Source organism: Rutidosis leptorrhynchoides, chromosome 3 (genome assembly GCF_046630445.1).
Source record: "Rutidosis leptorrhynchoides isolate AG116_Rl617_1_P2 chromosome 3, CSIRO_AGI_Rlap_v1, whole genome shotgun sequence".
Taxonomy (NCBI): domain Eukaryota; kingdom Viridiplantae; phylum Streptophyta; class Magnoliopsida; order Asterales; family Asteraceae; genus Rutidosis; species Rutidosis leptorrhynchoides.
This window is the reverse complement of record NC_092335.1, coordinates 625,373,602-625,390,383: the sequence shown is the minus strand read 5'-3', so window position 1 is coordinate 625,390,383 and position 16,782 is coordinate 625,373,602. Positions and strand designations below refer to the sequence as shown.

At 30.0% G+C, this 16,782-nt stretch overlaps 1 protein-coding gene across 1 annotated transcript; it reads right to left on the bottom strand.

The window, feature by feature from the left end:
* Positions 1-409: 409 nt before the first annotated feature.
* LOC139902318 (uncharacterized mitochondrial protein AtMg00810-like) lies at positions 410-1,901 on the bottom strand. The gene is made up of 3 exons (XM_071884958.1): positions 1,774-1,901; positions 667-1,561; positions 410-523 (listed from the first exon to the last, which is right to left on the bottom strand). Exons 1-3 carry the CDS (start codon positions 1,899-1,901, stop codon positions 410-412), a joined length of 1,137 nt encoding a protein of 378 aa, XP_071741059.1.
* Between the last annotated feature and the right edge of the window lie 14,881 nt (positions 1,902-16,782).

Here is a 16,782-nt window from a genome sequence, read left to right as displayed (position 1 = left end):
GTAGGGAGATTTCATAATAAAGGGAATATGCGACGTTGATTAAATGTTAAGTATGGTTACCAAGTGCTCAACCACTTAGAATGCTTTACATACACTTGCGAGTGTATTATGTTTATGATGACGGAAATCTTGTGGTCTATTAATATATTGAAATGATTATCATGATAAACCTATGAACTCACCAACTTTTTGGTTGACACTTTTAAGCATGTTTATTCTCAGGTACGAATTAAGTCTTCCGCTGTGCATTTGCTCAATTTAAGGACATCACTTGGAGTCGATCATCGCAATGGGACCAAATGTTGATGACTTTGTCCAGGTGGATTAGGACGGGTCGTCACACCATCTATCTTGAATCCCACACTAGGTGCACTATCCAATAATAGACAGTACATTATTCGCAAAGTGTTTAAGCCTTCACTAAACAACAACTAGAAGCAACAGTTGCAACCTGAACCTTGACTGCAACCATGAATGCACCCATGATCCAAGACTGCAACCACCAACAACAACTTCTACACACCTGTTACTCAACCAAACAATCATCAGGAAAGAGAGAAAATACAATGCCAAATGTTTAGATTATCATTTTAACCCCCCCCCCCCCCCTCCGCGGGAATCTAATCATTTGAAGAGGTTTAAAAAACACAAATGATCACACAATACCCTATGTTGTGGACCACTTAGACGTTTTGTGAATAGGTCTGCAACATTATTTGCAGACTCTATTTTCAAAACATCTATAACACCTGCAGACAATTTCTCTCTTACAAAATGAAGATCTATTTCAAAATGCTTAGTCTTTTCATGGAAAACTGGATTAGAAGCAATTTTAATAGCAGCTTTGTTATCAACAAACACTTCCACAGGTAACACTACTTTATATTCTAATTCAACAAGCAACTTCAAAATCCAAATAATCTCACAAGTAACATCTGCAAGGGCTCTATACTCAGCTTCAACTGAAGATCTAGAGATAGTAGCCTGTTTTTTGCTTTTCCATGAAACCAAAGAGCCATTTAAAAAAACACAGTAACCAGTGACAGATTTCCTAATCATGCTAGCTTTACCCCAATCAGAATCAACATATGCTTTTAACTCAACATCACAAGTCTTTGAATTGTGTACACCCAACCCAGGAGCACCTTTTAGATATCTTAACAACCTCAATGCACATTTCAAATGTGACTGTAGAGGTGAATGCATGAATTGACTCAACAAATGGACAGAATATGCAATGTCAGGCCTTGTCAATGTAAGATATATAAGTTTACCAATTAACTTCTGATATTTATTAATATTTTCAAGTGCTTTATCAGATTGAGTGCATTCAGTGTTTAAAACAAAACCTGCTTCCAATGGAGTTTGTGCATGTTTACATCCTAAAACACCAAATTTAGCCAACAATTCCAAACAGTGCTTTCTTTCTGACAAGCAAATACCATATTGAGTTCTTAAAACCTCTATTCCCAAAAAATACTTCAAAATTCCTAAATCTTTTATTAAGAATTTTGAGCTTAAAAACAATTTAAACTTATCAATTTCTTCCACAATATTAACCCTGTAACAACGATGTCATCCACATAGACAAGCAAAGCAATAAAAACATCACTTTCAGATTTAGCAAATAAGGAATAATCATTTTTACTTTGTTTAAAGCCATGCTCAACAAATGCAGAGGTTAATTTTTCATTCCACTTCCTTGGGGCTTGCTTTAAACCATATAAACTTTTTTTCAACTTACAAACCCTTTTTTCTGATTCATCAAAATACCATAAAGGTAATGACATATACACATCTTCATCTAAATCACCATAGAGAAAAGCATTATTTACATCAAGTTGATATAAATCCCAATTATTAACAACAGCAATATTTAACAAGCATTGAACAGTGGTCATTTTAACCACTGAAGAAAAAGTTTCATCAAAATCTATGCCCTCTCTCTGGTTATAACCCTTAGCAACTAATCTTGGTTTATATATGTCAATTTCACCACTAGATTTTGTGACGACCCGGAAATTTCCGACCAAATTTAAATTTGATCTTTGTTTGATTTCGAGACGATAAGCAAAGTCTGTTCGACTAAGTCTCAAAAATTTTGAATTGTTTGATATATTCAATTGACCTTCGACTGCTCTCGACGATTCACGAACAATTGTGTGTAAATATATATGAATATAAATATAAATATAAGTGTATATATAGTATTTAGAATAAATAAGATACACTTTAATAAATTAAAATTAATAATGTAAAATAATAAATAGAATAATTAAGTAACTATTAATATATATATATATATATATATATATATATATATAAGATTTCTATAAAAAAAGTATTATGTTATGTATATTGGTGTATATATAAAGACATATATATATATATATATAAATATATATATATATATATATATATATATATATATATATATATATATATATATATATAATATAACTATTAGATATTAAATAATTAGTAATATGAAATATTAAAATATGAAATTATAAATTAAAGATATAATTGTTAAATTAATGTTAATGTTATTACTTTCATTATTAATATTAATATTAATATCAATATTATATATATATATATATATATATATATATATATATATATATATATATATATAATATAAATATGAAATTGGATACATTTAATTATTAATATATCATTATTATTATAATTAGTGGTAAAGTTATTATTTTAGTTATTATTAAGATTATTATTATTATTTTTATAATACTCATTATCACAAAAATCATTATTAATACTATAATATCATCATTAATAATATCATTTTTATTGTTATAAATAATCATTATTATCATTGTTGTTAATATTATCATTTATTATTATTTATATAATTATTATTATTATTATTATTACTATTATTAGTATTTTTATTAATTCTAATATTAATAACTGAATTATTATTATTATTAATGTATTTATATTTATTTATTATTAATATTATATATAAAATACATAATAATAATTATAGCATATATATGATTAAATTCTGATAAACATCACGATCGTACTTATTTATTTATTGATATATTTTTTGTTCTTGTTGACTATCGTTACGCATCCACTTCAAAGAATCAATTCGAATCAATTATAATCAGACGTATCTGTTAAATCATGTAATCATCTACAATATATCGACACTGCTGCAATTCAATAGCAAACGATTTTTTTTCTTTTTTTTTTCTTTTCACAGCTCGACACCCCTGTTACTTAACTTTTTATCAAACGATCGATTTAGCATCAATCTTCAAATTGTAATAACGCAGAGTCATTAGGAAATATCTATTAATACTATCTGTAAGTTTTCAGGATCCAATTTCTTCTATTGATTTCGAATTTTAAGAGTCAAACTTAATTTTCAAAAAGTCAAACCTTATGTTCATCAGGAAATTCGTAAGGGTGTGAATGTTTTTGAATAAATTGATGGTTGGGAAAGATTTTAGAAGTGTAAGGAAACCTATTTCATGTTGTGAGTTTTGTCTAAAACGATCTCGAAATCAATTTTATTTTTTTAATTTTTTTCATTATCGTCGAACAGCAGCACTCTTTATTTATAGTTATATATATATATATATATATATTTTTATCCAACTAATTACAAATAAAGGATTCTGTTTCGATTTTAAAACCCATATTTAACTGAGTAATTTAATATTTGGTTGTGAACAGATTTGGATCGTAAGAGTTTTTGAAGAAGATGAATATGAACACAGAATATTACGGGTTATGTATTTTTGGGTTTGGGAGTATATCAGAAAAACAAGCATTGGAGGAATGGTTATGGGTGTTAGCAGGTATCAAGGAGGTCTTGGGTTCGATCCCTGCTTGGTGCATTTTTTTTAACATGGGATTTTAAGGTAGTTTTACATATTAAAAATCATTATTATTGTTATTATGATTATTATTATTATTGTTATTATTTGTATTATTATTATAATTAGTATTATAATTATTAGTAGTATTATGTAACACATATTAATATTATTATGAGTAAAGTAAGTAAATTACTCCTAATATTATTATTACTAATATTATTATTACAAAGTATTAACATTTAGTAGTATTATTATTATTATTATTATTATTATTGTTATTATTATTAGTATTATAATTGTTATTATTATCATAATGATAATCATTATTCGTATTATTATTATATCTATTATTAATATAAGTTATTATCGTTTTCATGAATATTAGTATAGTAACATTCTATAAGTATTAGTATTAACATTATGTATTATTATTATTATTATTATTATTATTATTATTATTATTATTATTATTATTATTATTATTATTATTATTATTATTATTATTACTATTATTATTATTATTATTATTATTATTATTATTATCAATATTATGAGTATCATTATTATTATATTATTAAAAATTATTATCCTAACTATTATTAGTAATAAAATTTGCTATAAATATTATTATTGTTATTATTGTTATTATTGATATTATCATTATAATCAGATACAATTTTCATTACTATTATTAATATTATTTTACCAAATAAACTTTATGTATATAAAAACATTTATAAGTAACAATACATATAAGTATGTACTGATGATAGTAATGACTTTTACATAAATATACATATACAATAAATTAATATCTATTTTACATATAATACTAATCAGATATATATATATATATATATATATATATATATATATATATATATATATATATATATATATATATATATATATTAATGTAACTATATAGATAATAAGAAATTTGATTATATACACAAATTGAATATATATATATATATATATATATATATATATATATATATATATATATATATATACAAAAGATAAATAAAATAAAAAATATGAAATTGTCCAATTACAAATATATGTTTTAATATATATATATACAAATGATATAGGTTCGTGAATCCGAGGCCAACCCTGCATTGTCAATTTAATCATATGTATTTTTATTACAAAATACAGTATGGTGAGTTCATTTGATTCCCTTTTACTCTTTACATTTTGGGACTGAGAATACATGCGCTGTTTTTATAACTGTTTCCTAAATGCTTTTGAGATATATTTTTGAACTGAGAATACATGAACTGCTTTTATAAATGATTGACGAAATAGACACAAATATTCAAAACTACATTCTATGATAGAATTATTTGGATTCAGAGGTTCGATTTAGTAGTTAACGGAGAGATGATTTTGCATTGCTTACGCATTAGCTCCCGTTTTAACTACCATCGGCGGGATGATTTTGCATTGCACGCACGCACTAGCCCCCGATGTATTGTATTGTATTATAGTTGACTTTGTAGTTGGTAACGGAGGGATGATTTTGTATTGCGTACGCATTAGCCCCCGTTTCAGCTACCCTCGGAGGGATGAATTTGCATTGCGTACGCATTAGCCCCCGTTGTAAGAATTATATTGTATTAACTACCATGGTGAGATGATTTTGTCATTGCACTACGCATTAGCTACCGTTGGTGAGTTGTTTGAAAGGTTCCGGTATTCTTCATATGAATGATTTTACAGCAGGAATAGACCTGCACAGATTGTTTTCTAATTATGAGTATCTTGTGGTCTATTATATTATTGAAAATGATTGATTATGAAAAACTAATGAACTCACCAACCTTTTGGTTGACACTTTAAAGCATGTCTATTCTCAGGTATTAAAGAAATCTTCTGCTGTGCATTTCCTCATTTTAAAGATATTACTTGGAGTCATTCATGGCATATATTTTGAAAGACGTTGCATTCGAGTCATTGAGTTCATCAAGATTATTATTAAGTCAATTATAGTTGGATAGTGGGTATTATGAAATGGTATGCATGCCTGTCAATTTTCGATGTAAAGAAGGTTTATCTTTTAAAAACGAATGCAATGTTTGTAAAATGTATCATATAGAGGTCAAATACCTAGCGATGTAATCAGCTATTGTGAATCGTTTATAATGTATATGAACGGGTCCCTTCAGTTGGTATCAAAGCGATGGTCTTAGCAAACCAGATCTTGCATTAGTGCGTCTAACTGATAGTTGATTAGATGCATTAAAGAGTCTGGACTTCGACCGTGTCTGCATGTCAAAAGTTTTGCTTATCATTTAGTGTCGAAAATTATTTGCTTATAATTCTTAATGTTTAGACACGTCTTACTGCCTCTATTGCATAGACAGTGTATAGATAAATTCATATCTTAGCGTATCTGTTATTGTTACCTTTGCCTGACAGCTTCCGTAGATTCCTCCGTAACTTATGGGATTTTAGTATTATATATGCATATGTAAATTATGTATTGTAGGGTACTAATCTACATCCTATAATCTATTTCTTATCGAAAATCCTTCATCTGATCGTACAAGATGAATTCCGTAACCAGTTCAAGTTCGTCGGATTCCGATAACTATTCCGATATGGATTTTCACTCGAGCTCCGAAAGCAGTGTAACCGGAATGGATCAACCAATTAGCCATCATCTATTCTAGATGAATTAGGGCTGGGTTCGTAGCCTCCTCAATCATTGGAGACAAGAAGAAGGTGATCCTTTTTATCCACCACATTGCCCTCTTGGCAATGAACCTGAAGCACTTACCGGCGAACCTGTTCGTAATACCATTTTCTCTCTTATTTCCAGAGTATCTCGTCACGATTATATACTACACCAAATTCTAGATCATATTTATCCGCTCATCAGAACCGACAATCACCCCAGTGTAATAGAAGAAGTCAACGAGCTTCGCGCTCGGGTAGTGGCTTTGGAGAATATGGTGCAAAGGTTACAAACATCAGCAGCAGCACCAGCAGCATAACCAGTACCACCATCATCAATGCCAACAGTATCATTACCACCACCAACAACAACCGCATCGCAAACCTCAACTTCACAATCTGTCACACGAACATCAACGTCATACGCACCATAGATACCAAGGAGTACCAACAACAATGAACGATGAAGTATTAATTCATAACTTCATTGAAGAAATATTCTGCGAAGGATAAGTGGTTTCTAAAAGTTTTAGAGATTATTTATTCTAGCTCAAACCAAAAATCAAATGAGTTTAATATCATATTGACTCATTAAATCCATAATTACCTCTGAAGAAAATATATATGTATATATATTTTCATAAAGATTGTAATTGAAAATTCTTTCGTACAAACTGTTAATGATGAAAATATTTTAACGGGTAGGTAATACCCGAGGTATATTTAGATTTCACGTTAATAAGTTACACTGTACATTCTTCGAATCTGATTCAACAGTCATTTACTATTCTACTTACATCCACAGTTATACGAATCCGTTCACCACAGAATAACCATTTTCATTCAATTTCATATTTGGATTTTTGACCTATCAGAATCCAACAAGTGACATAATGAAGAAAACATTGGACAAAATAAAATTTGTTAGAAACAAACAAATTAACTATGAGAAATTTTGTTAAGAATCCACACTAACTATTCCTAGCTAACTGTTCCCAGCTAACTGTTCCTAATTCCCTGTTACATTTTAATTATCGCAATTTAATTATCGCAATTTTAATTCTTGCAATTTTATTTATCGTCATTTAATTTATGTTATTTATTTTACGCACTTTATCGGGACACATATACAATGTTTTGACATATCATATCGATGCATCTATATATATTATTTGGAATCACCATAAACACTCTATATGCTGTAATGCTAGAGTTCGCTATACAGGGTTGAGGTTGATTCTACAATAATATATATATACTTTGAGTTGTGATCGAGTCTGAGACATGTATATAACGGGTCACGACACGTATTAATTAATTCGAATATTATATATTAAACTATATATGAATTATTGAATTGTTAACTGTGGACTATCAACTGAGAACTACCAACATTGGACAATTAAAATGAATTAAAATATTGATTATAACATATGAAACTAAACAATTCTTCAAGTTGCCACTTGATTTCATCTTAAACCTCATTTGTATCTTGACGATTACAATCTGCGTTCAAACCTTTCATGATTTTTGAAAACACCTCAATCGAGAGGATGAACTAACCGCATTTCATCTACAAAGAAAAGATTGATGCATATAGTTATGCACCTGAAAACACTCAGAACCTGAGTAAAAGTTTAACACGTATCTGTGCTAATTCCTTTAGTGTTATTATTACCCAAAATAACTTAGTGATTCCTTTCAAAGTAGCAAATTTTGTCACAGCTCCAGCAAGTCAACTTCGATTTTTCGTTCGAAACAACCTTATTATAACCTTGATATATACGCGTGCTCTTTTATTGTTATCGGAGAACCTTTTATATTCCACCATATTGCCATCAGTGTTTAATCATCTAAAAACACAGTTCTCTTGAAACCACCTCGGATTGATAACTGATGATTCAGATATGGTAGCATTAAATGTAGAGGAAACAGGAAAATCGTAGATGGTCTAAACGGCCAAAAGTTTGATAATAAAGAAGGGAATATTGGGAACGCTCGGTAGAAAATTTGGTACTGAAAAACAGATTGAGCAAACTATGAAGGAGACCAAGGATAAATACAAGGACCAAACCCTATATTCAAAGAATCCAGGTAATTCTGAATCAGATGAAATCTTTAGAGAATATCCTGCTCCGAAGTCATGTTAAAAATCTTGCGAAAAATCTTTCTTCATCAACCATCGAACTTAGAAATTCCAAAATATCATCATAAATATATTCGATATTTCTGAATATATTTTCATAAATATTCTTGTCCGAAATTATTTATCTTTTCGTACTATCTATATTACATCATAAAGGAAACTACTTTAGTTTCAAAATTTCTTTAAACTTCGAGTTTAAATATGAATGTTTTTGAAGTAGTGTTGGGAACTGAAGCATGAGTTAGTATAATATAATGACACTTGATCAACGTGATTATATTACAGTAAGTCATGCTGAGTTTCTAATGGAACGTGATAATCCACAGATCATACCGTCATCACGTGCCATGTTACATAACTCTTTCATTCTAATTAATTCCTGAACATATCAAGAAAGTATATTCTTGATAGTTCTATCCTTAGTAATTCTGGTAAATTGACAAATCAAATCGTGCTATTACGTTTATTCTTGTTTAGAACATTAAGTTCATTCGAAGCTCCATACTTACGAATTCTGGACCGTTACTCGCTTTAATAGAGGTCGAGAAGATAATAAAAAGGCAAAGAGCTTCAAAATATAAGAGAAAATATAAAGCCCAATAACAACACGGATATTACAAACCGTGCATATCAATGTTTATCGCAACATAAAGACAAGGGAGAATTAAAAACACTATAACCCCAAGGACGAAGTAGAAGAAAACAGATTCCTCCGGTGAAAGTTGGAAAAGGAGAATGATTGTTGCGATAGTAAGGATAAGGACAAGGATCAGAACTGGATTAAGCATTTTCACAATCTTTAGAATTTGGGAATTGAGCATAGGAGTGATAAAAGTAATGAAACGGAAGAGCTTAATTTATAATAGAAATATCAGACAGAGTAATCGAGGCAGATCACCGTATTTAATTATAGAGATCTTAATTTCCTTACTCGCCGAAGAATCAAATCTTTTAGATTTCAACGATTTTCTTTAAATCCCTTGAATTCTGGAATTCAACCAATACAACGTCAAAAGTTAAGACGCACCTTAAATTCTAAATTCAACCAAGACTACGTCAAAAGTTATGACGAAACTTATTTTCCTCATTCCACTATCTTGTGATAGCTTCACTCGTACTCTTCACATAAACAAATTATTTTATCCATATCACTCACTGATGATAAAACTCTAAATTCCAGCTCATATGAGTCATGAAAATATACTTAATGTCAATCATGACCATCCCAATCAAATTTCGGGACGAAATTTCTTTAACGGGTAGGTACTGTGATGACCCGAAAATTTCCGACCAAATTTAAATTTGATCTTTGTTTGATTTCGAGACGATAAGCAAAGTCTGTTCGACTAAGTCTCAAAAATTTTGAACTGTTTGATATATTCAATTGACCTTCGACTGCTCTCGATGATTCACGAACAATTGTGTGTAAATATATATGAATATAAATATAAATATAAGTGTATATATAGTATTTAGAATAAATAAGATACACTTTAATAAATTAAAATTAATGATGTAAAATAATAAATAGAATAATTAAGTAACTATTAATATATATATATATATATATATATATATATATATATATATATATATATATATATATATATATATATATATATATATATATATATATATATATATATATATATATATAAGATTTCTATAAAAAAAAGTATTATGTTATGTATATTGGTGTAAATATAAAGACATATATATATATATATATATATATATATATATATATATATATATATATATATATATATATATATATATATATATATATATAATATAACTATTAGATATTAAATTATTAAATAATTAGTAATATGAAATATTAAAATATGAAATTATAAATTAAAGATATAATTGTTATATTAATGTTAATGTTATTACTTTCATTATTAATATTAATATTAATATTAATATCAATATTATTATTATATATATATATATATATATAATATAAATATGAAATTGGATACATTTAATTATTAATATATCATTATTATTATAATTAGTGGTAAAGTTATTATTTTAGTTATTATTAAGATTATTATTATTATTATTTTTATAATACTCATTATCACAAAAATCATTATTAATACTATAATATCATCATTAATAATATCATTTTTATTGTTATAAATAATCATTATTATCATTTATTATTATTTATATAATTATTATTATTATTATTATTACTATTATTAGTATTTTTATTAATTCTAATATTGATAACTGAATTATTATTATTAATGTATTTATATTTATTTATTATTAATATTATATATAAAATATATAATAACAATTATAGCATATATATGATTAAATTCTGATAAACATCACGATCGTACTTATTTATTTATTGATATATTTTTTGTTCTTGTTGACTATCGTTACGCATCCACTTCAAAGAATCAATTCGAATCAATTATATTTAGACGTATCTATTAAATCATGTAATCATCTACAATATATCGACACTGCTGCAATTCAATAGCAAACGGTTTTTTTTTCTTTTTTTTTCTTTTCACAGCTCGACACCCCCGTTGCTTAACTTTTTATCAAATGATCGATTTAGCATCAATCTTCAAATTGTAATAATGCAGAGTCGTTAGGAACTATCTATTAAAACTATCTGTAAGTTTTTAGGATCCAATTTCTTCTATTGATTTCGAATTTTAAGAGTCAAATTTAATTTTCAAAAAGTCAAACCTTATGTTCATCAGGAAATTCATAATGGTGTGAATGTTTTTGAATAAATTGATAGTTGGGAAAGATTTTAGAAGTGTATGGAAACATATTTCATGTTGTGAGTTTTGTCTAAAACGATCTCGAAATCAATTTTATTTTTTTAATTTTTTTCATTATCGTCGAACAGCAGCACTCTGTATTTATAGTTATATATATATATTTTTATCCAACTAATTACAAATAAAGGATTCTGTTTCGATTTTAAAACCCATATTTAACTGAGTAACTTAATATTTGGTTGTGAACAGATTTGGATCGTAAGAGTTTTTGAAGAAGATGAATATGAACACAGAATATTACGAGTTATGTATTTTTGGGTTTGGAAGTATATCAGAAAAACAAGCATTGGAGGAATGGTTATGGGTGTTAGCGGGTATCAAGGAGGTCTTGGGTTCGATCCCTGCTTGGTGCATTTTTTTTAACATGGGATTTTAAGGTAGTTTTACATATTAAAAATCATTATTATTGTTATTATGATTATTATTATTATTGTTATTATTTGTATTATTATTATAATTAGTATTATAATTATTAGTAGTATTATTTAACACATATTAATATTATTATGACTAAAGTAAGTAAATTACTCCTAATATTATTATTACTAATATTATTATTACAAAGTATTAACATTTACTATTATTATTATTGTTATTATTATTAGTATTATAATTGTTATTATTATCATAATGATAATCATTATTCGTATTATTATTATAGGTATTATTAATATAAGTTATTATCGTTTTCATAAATATTAGTATAGTAACATTCTATAAGTATTAGTATTATCATTATGTATTATTATTATTATTATTATTATTATTATTATTATTATTATTATTATTATTATTATTATTATTATTATTATTATTATTATTATTATTATTATTATTATTATTATTATTATTATTATTATTATTATTATTATCATTATTATCAATATTATCAATATTATGAGTATCATTATTATTATATTATTAAAAATTATTATCCTAACTATTATTAGTAATAAAATTTGCTATAAATATTATTATTATTAGTATTGTTATTATTGATATTATCATTATAATCAGATACAATTTTCATTACTATTATTAATATTATTTTACCAAATAAACTTTATGTATATAAAAACATTTATAAGTAACAATACATATAAGTATGTACTGATGATAGTAATGACTTTTACATAAATATACGTATACAACAAATTAATATCTATTTTATATATAATACTAATACTAATCAGATATATATATATATATATGTATATATATATATATATATATATATATATATATATATATATATAGCACTCGAATTCCTAAGAATTCATTTCGCACACTAGAAATTGATGCTCACCGTCACCCGTTGGCGTTATTTAAGCAACGGCATAAAACCAACACAACACGCACCTTGTACAACCGTACAATGCTACCGAAAGGTAGACTTTTCCAACAATTGGGTTCACACGACCCATCACCACATCTTGCTCCAACCTTGAGCATACAAAAGATCTTAACATATCCTTGATCACTTCGAATGAAGAGTTCTTCACAAATTACACAAACTTTATTCTTGCAATCCTCCGATTGTCGTAGATTGTTAAAGTTCCACCTAGTCACTCATGTACCTAAGGGTTTCTCTCCGGTACCCTAAGTACAATGTAACCAAAACATCATCGGTGTCGAACAATACGCTTGCAGGTATGAAAGAGGCACCTAACCATGCGTCGCATAGACTCCACTACCAACATTCATCGAGACCGAAAGACTCGACTTCGTGGGTTCCATTCACCTGATTTACCCATCACAACACGAAAGTGACCTTAAGTCATCCGTACCCGACGAAACTTATGTTTCATCAATCACGACACAAAAGCGACTACGCGCTACCAAAACAACACTAAAGCCCATTATCATGGCTTGGTAAAATCTTTCACCCAACACTAAGGAATGCTTGGAAGCACTAAGTTTTACGCCCTTCGCCCGTCAATCCGACCATCATCATAGGGTAATTCCATAAGGAACGCCACCCTTCATTACACTACGCACAAACACAAATGCATCAAACAAAATCATAAGTACGTTTCAACAGAAATATCGAAAAGTACCTGAACATCGTCGTTAGGTTCTCATGCATCACCAACTAATTCCGGGCACGCCTACTTTCGGTGTCCCTCCTTCCGGCAGTTAAAACATACAACCTTGTTAGAAGTCGCATCCGTACATTCACGCGATAAATGTCCCCGTTGTCCGCAATTATAACACGTGGGTATAAAACCACCGGTACCACTCTTCTTCATGCTTCCGACACCCTCGAAAATACTCTTACTCTTTTTGTTCGATTGCATCGTAGTTTCGGACTTCCGCTTACTAACATCGGAACTACTTCTCTTAAGGACAAGCGTCTCAAAACCCTTTGCCATGTCAAACAACTCATCAAAAGTTTTCACCGAGTTCCTACTAATCTTCTCTTGGTAGTGGTCATCTAAGGTTCGGTAAAAGTCTTCCTTCAACATGTGATCATTCCCGACATACTCCGAGAAAAATTGAGTCTTCGATAAGAAAACGGATTTGAGAGTGTTTAAATCCATTGACCCTTGCCTCAAAGCACGTAGCTTGTCCTTAAGCTTAGAAAGATCAGCCGAAGTTCGGTATTCCTTGAAAAATTCTGCCTTAAACTCGTCCCATGTGAACTCCATACATTGTTCCTCACCATACAATTGGATTTTTTGCATCCCACCACAACTTGGCGTCACCCCTTAACATACTACTACCATACCTCGTCTTCTTATCGAGAGGGCACTCACTAGTACGAAAGGCCCCCTCCATATCGGAGATCCATCGAGCACTCTTGAGTGGGTCTCATTTGCCATCAAAAGTGAGAGGTTGAGCGTCCTTGAAGTTTTTGTAGTAGAAGTCTCGCCTTCCTATATTAGCTTCGTGAAGGACAATCTTAACTTGTTCCTTAACTAGATCAACTACTTGCTCGTCAATCGAATCTAGGAACATCTTCCTAACGTCCTCAAGAAAGGCCGCACGATGCCTTTGTATAATAGCCTCAACCTTGGCCGTGAACTCGGAGTCTTCGCCTTGATCATCATTATCATGTCCGTTCCTCGTGTTCATTCTAAGAAATGAACTCGGTTAGGAATGCAACACAAGTGAATTACATACACCGCCCCTAAATATATTCACTATCATATAAATTTGCCACCGTTCGTACATCCCATCTAGTTCAATACTTGTTGTACGTCACTTGCTTGACTTGGCTTGCAACCGTAATAATGGTCGCTAATAATTATTACGCTCACACGCCATGCCGAGCTCATGAATACAATAACTATCTCGTTAGATGTTCAACACAAAACAACATGATTAGTAACAACATAATCAACACATAGCTAGTTCACCTATTCTCTAAGGCGCTAGCTAAAACCCGAACCGACCCGTAATCCTACAAGTTCCGCAACAAATAAGCACACACCAAAGTCTAAGTCTAGGCGCCTATCTCAAGTCACCTAAATCCCTTAGACCATGCTCTGATACCACTTGTAACAACCCAACCCGTTATCCGACCGATTACGAAAAAATATTTTATATATATATATATAACAGAAAAGTGCGTGGCGCGCGACCGTTGCTGTGCGCGGCGGGCACAAGGCCTGGCAGCCCGCTGTCTAATTTTTCCAATTTTCGTTTAAAGATCTCCCACTTCCCGACACTTTTAGACTAAAAGCTTTTCACAAAATTTTATATTAGGTAAAACTAACACGTTCCAATAATAAAATGAGTATTACGACACCAGGCCCTCATCGGCCGTTTTATGACTTTCGTACAAAATACAAGTTTTCGACTACATGAGTTTAAGTTCCAAACAAAACTATGAGCATGATGTTTGAGGATAAACTACACAATCCTAAGTCGAATCCAAATGTAATCCAAGCAAGCATCAAAAGGGGAAAATCATCTAATCCCGAGCATACCCTTGCAACGTCCGCCTCCGAACCTAAAAATATAAACAACGAGAGGGTAAGATAATGCTTAGTGAATGCAATACTTATACGCATACATACATAAATCAATCACTCGCGTACACCTACACAAACAACGCAATATCATTAGCAAACCGCAATAATCGAATAATCATACGTACAACGTTAATAACACTTACACAACCCAATATACTCAATGTCCACATTCGACTCGATGGTGGCCGACGAAGAGCGGTAGGTCAAATACGTTAACCACTCACAACCCATCACAACGCGTATGTGGCCGACGAAGAGCGGTAGCTCAAAATCATTAACCACTCACTACTACGCACCATGAGGCCGACGAAAAATGCAACCGAAACGTTAACACTTACCTCAATCACAAGGATGGCCGAGAAAAGTGAAACCGCTTACCATCCTACGATAAGTGGCCAACGAAGAGCGAATCCCCAAACGGGTAACACTCACCACTTACCCCAACACACACATGTGACCGACAAAGAGTGATAGGTCAAACATTAACCACTCGTCACATAACCAAACTCACACATGTGACCGACGAAGAGTGATAGGTCAAACATTAATCACTCGCCACATGCCTCACCTCCAATCGTGGTCGACAAAGAGTCATTCCTTTCGGATATCACTCACCACATAACGCAAACCAAATATAGCCAACGAAGAGCTATCCATACGGATATCACTCACTATATTTTCCCAACCCAAATATGGCCCACGAAAAGTGTATCCTACCGGATAACACTTGCCACACTGCACGCAAGCAACCAAATTATATACATACGCGTATAAATATTCCATTCACCTCGATTACTTGAAAAGCAATCCCGCTTGAGCTCCTAAACGTCCAAATGCAAATCACCTAAGTAATTCACAAACAAATAAGGTAAACACTCTAGCTTATGCCCAAAACACCATAAGTGCAATTTCGACCCATTAGCACTTACTTCCACTTTAACTAAGTCAAATCTCACCCGAAAACCCCCATAATCACAATCGACTAGTGATTATGTTCCAACAACTCATTTTACTCAAGGTTTCATCATCAAAACATATTACTTGCATCAATATACACAGGCCTAATCTCAAGTCAAAACACCCATTTTGCAAGCTTACACAATTAATCACTTATAACCTAAGTTAACTAGTGATATTAACACCCAAACATGATTATCAACTAATCAATTTCATCATCTAACCTAAAACTCACCAATAATGGTTATCAACACCATTTACTAGCTTAATCACCCATTTATCAACTAGTGGATTTACTCAAGAACACCCAAATCAAAACCCCAATTATGAACAATAATCAAACT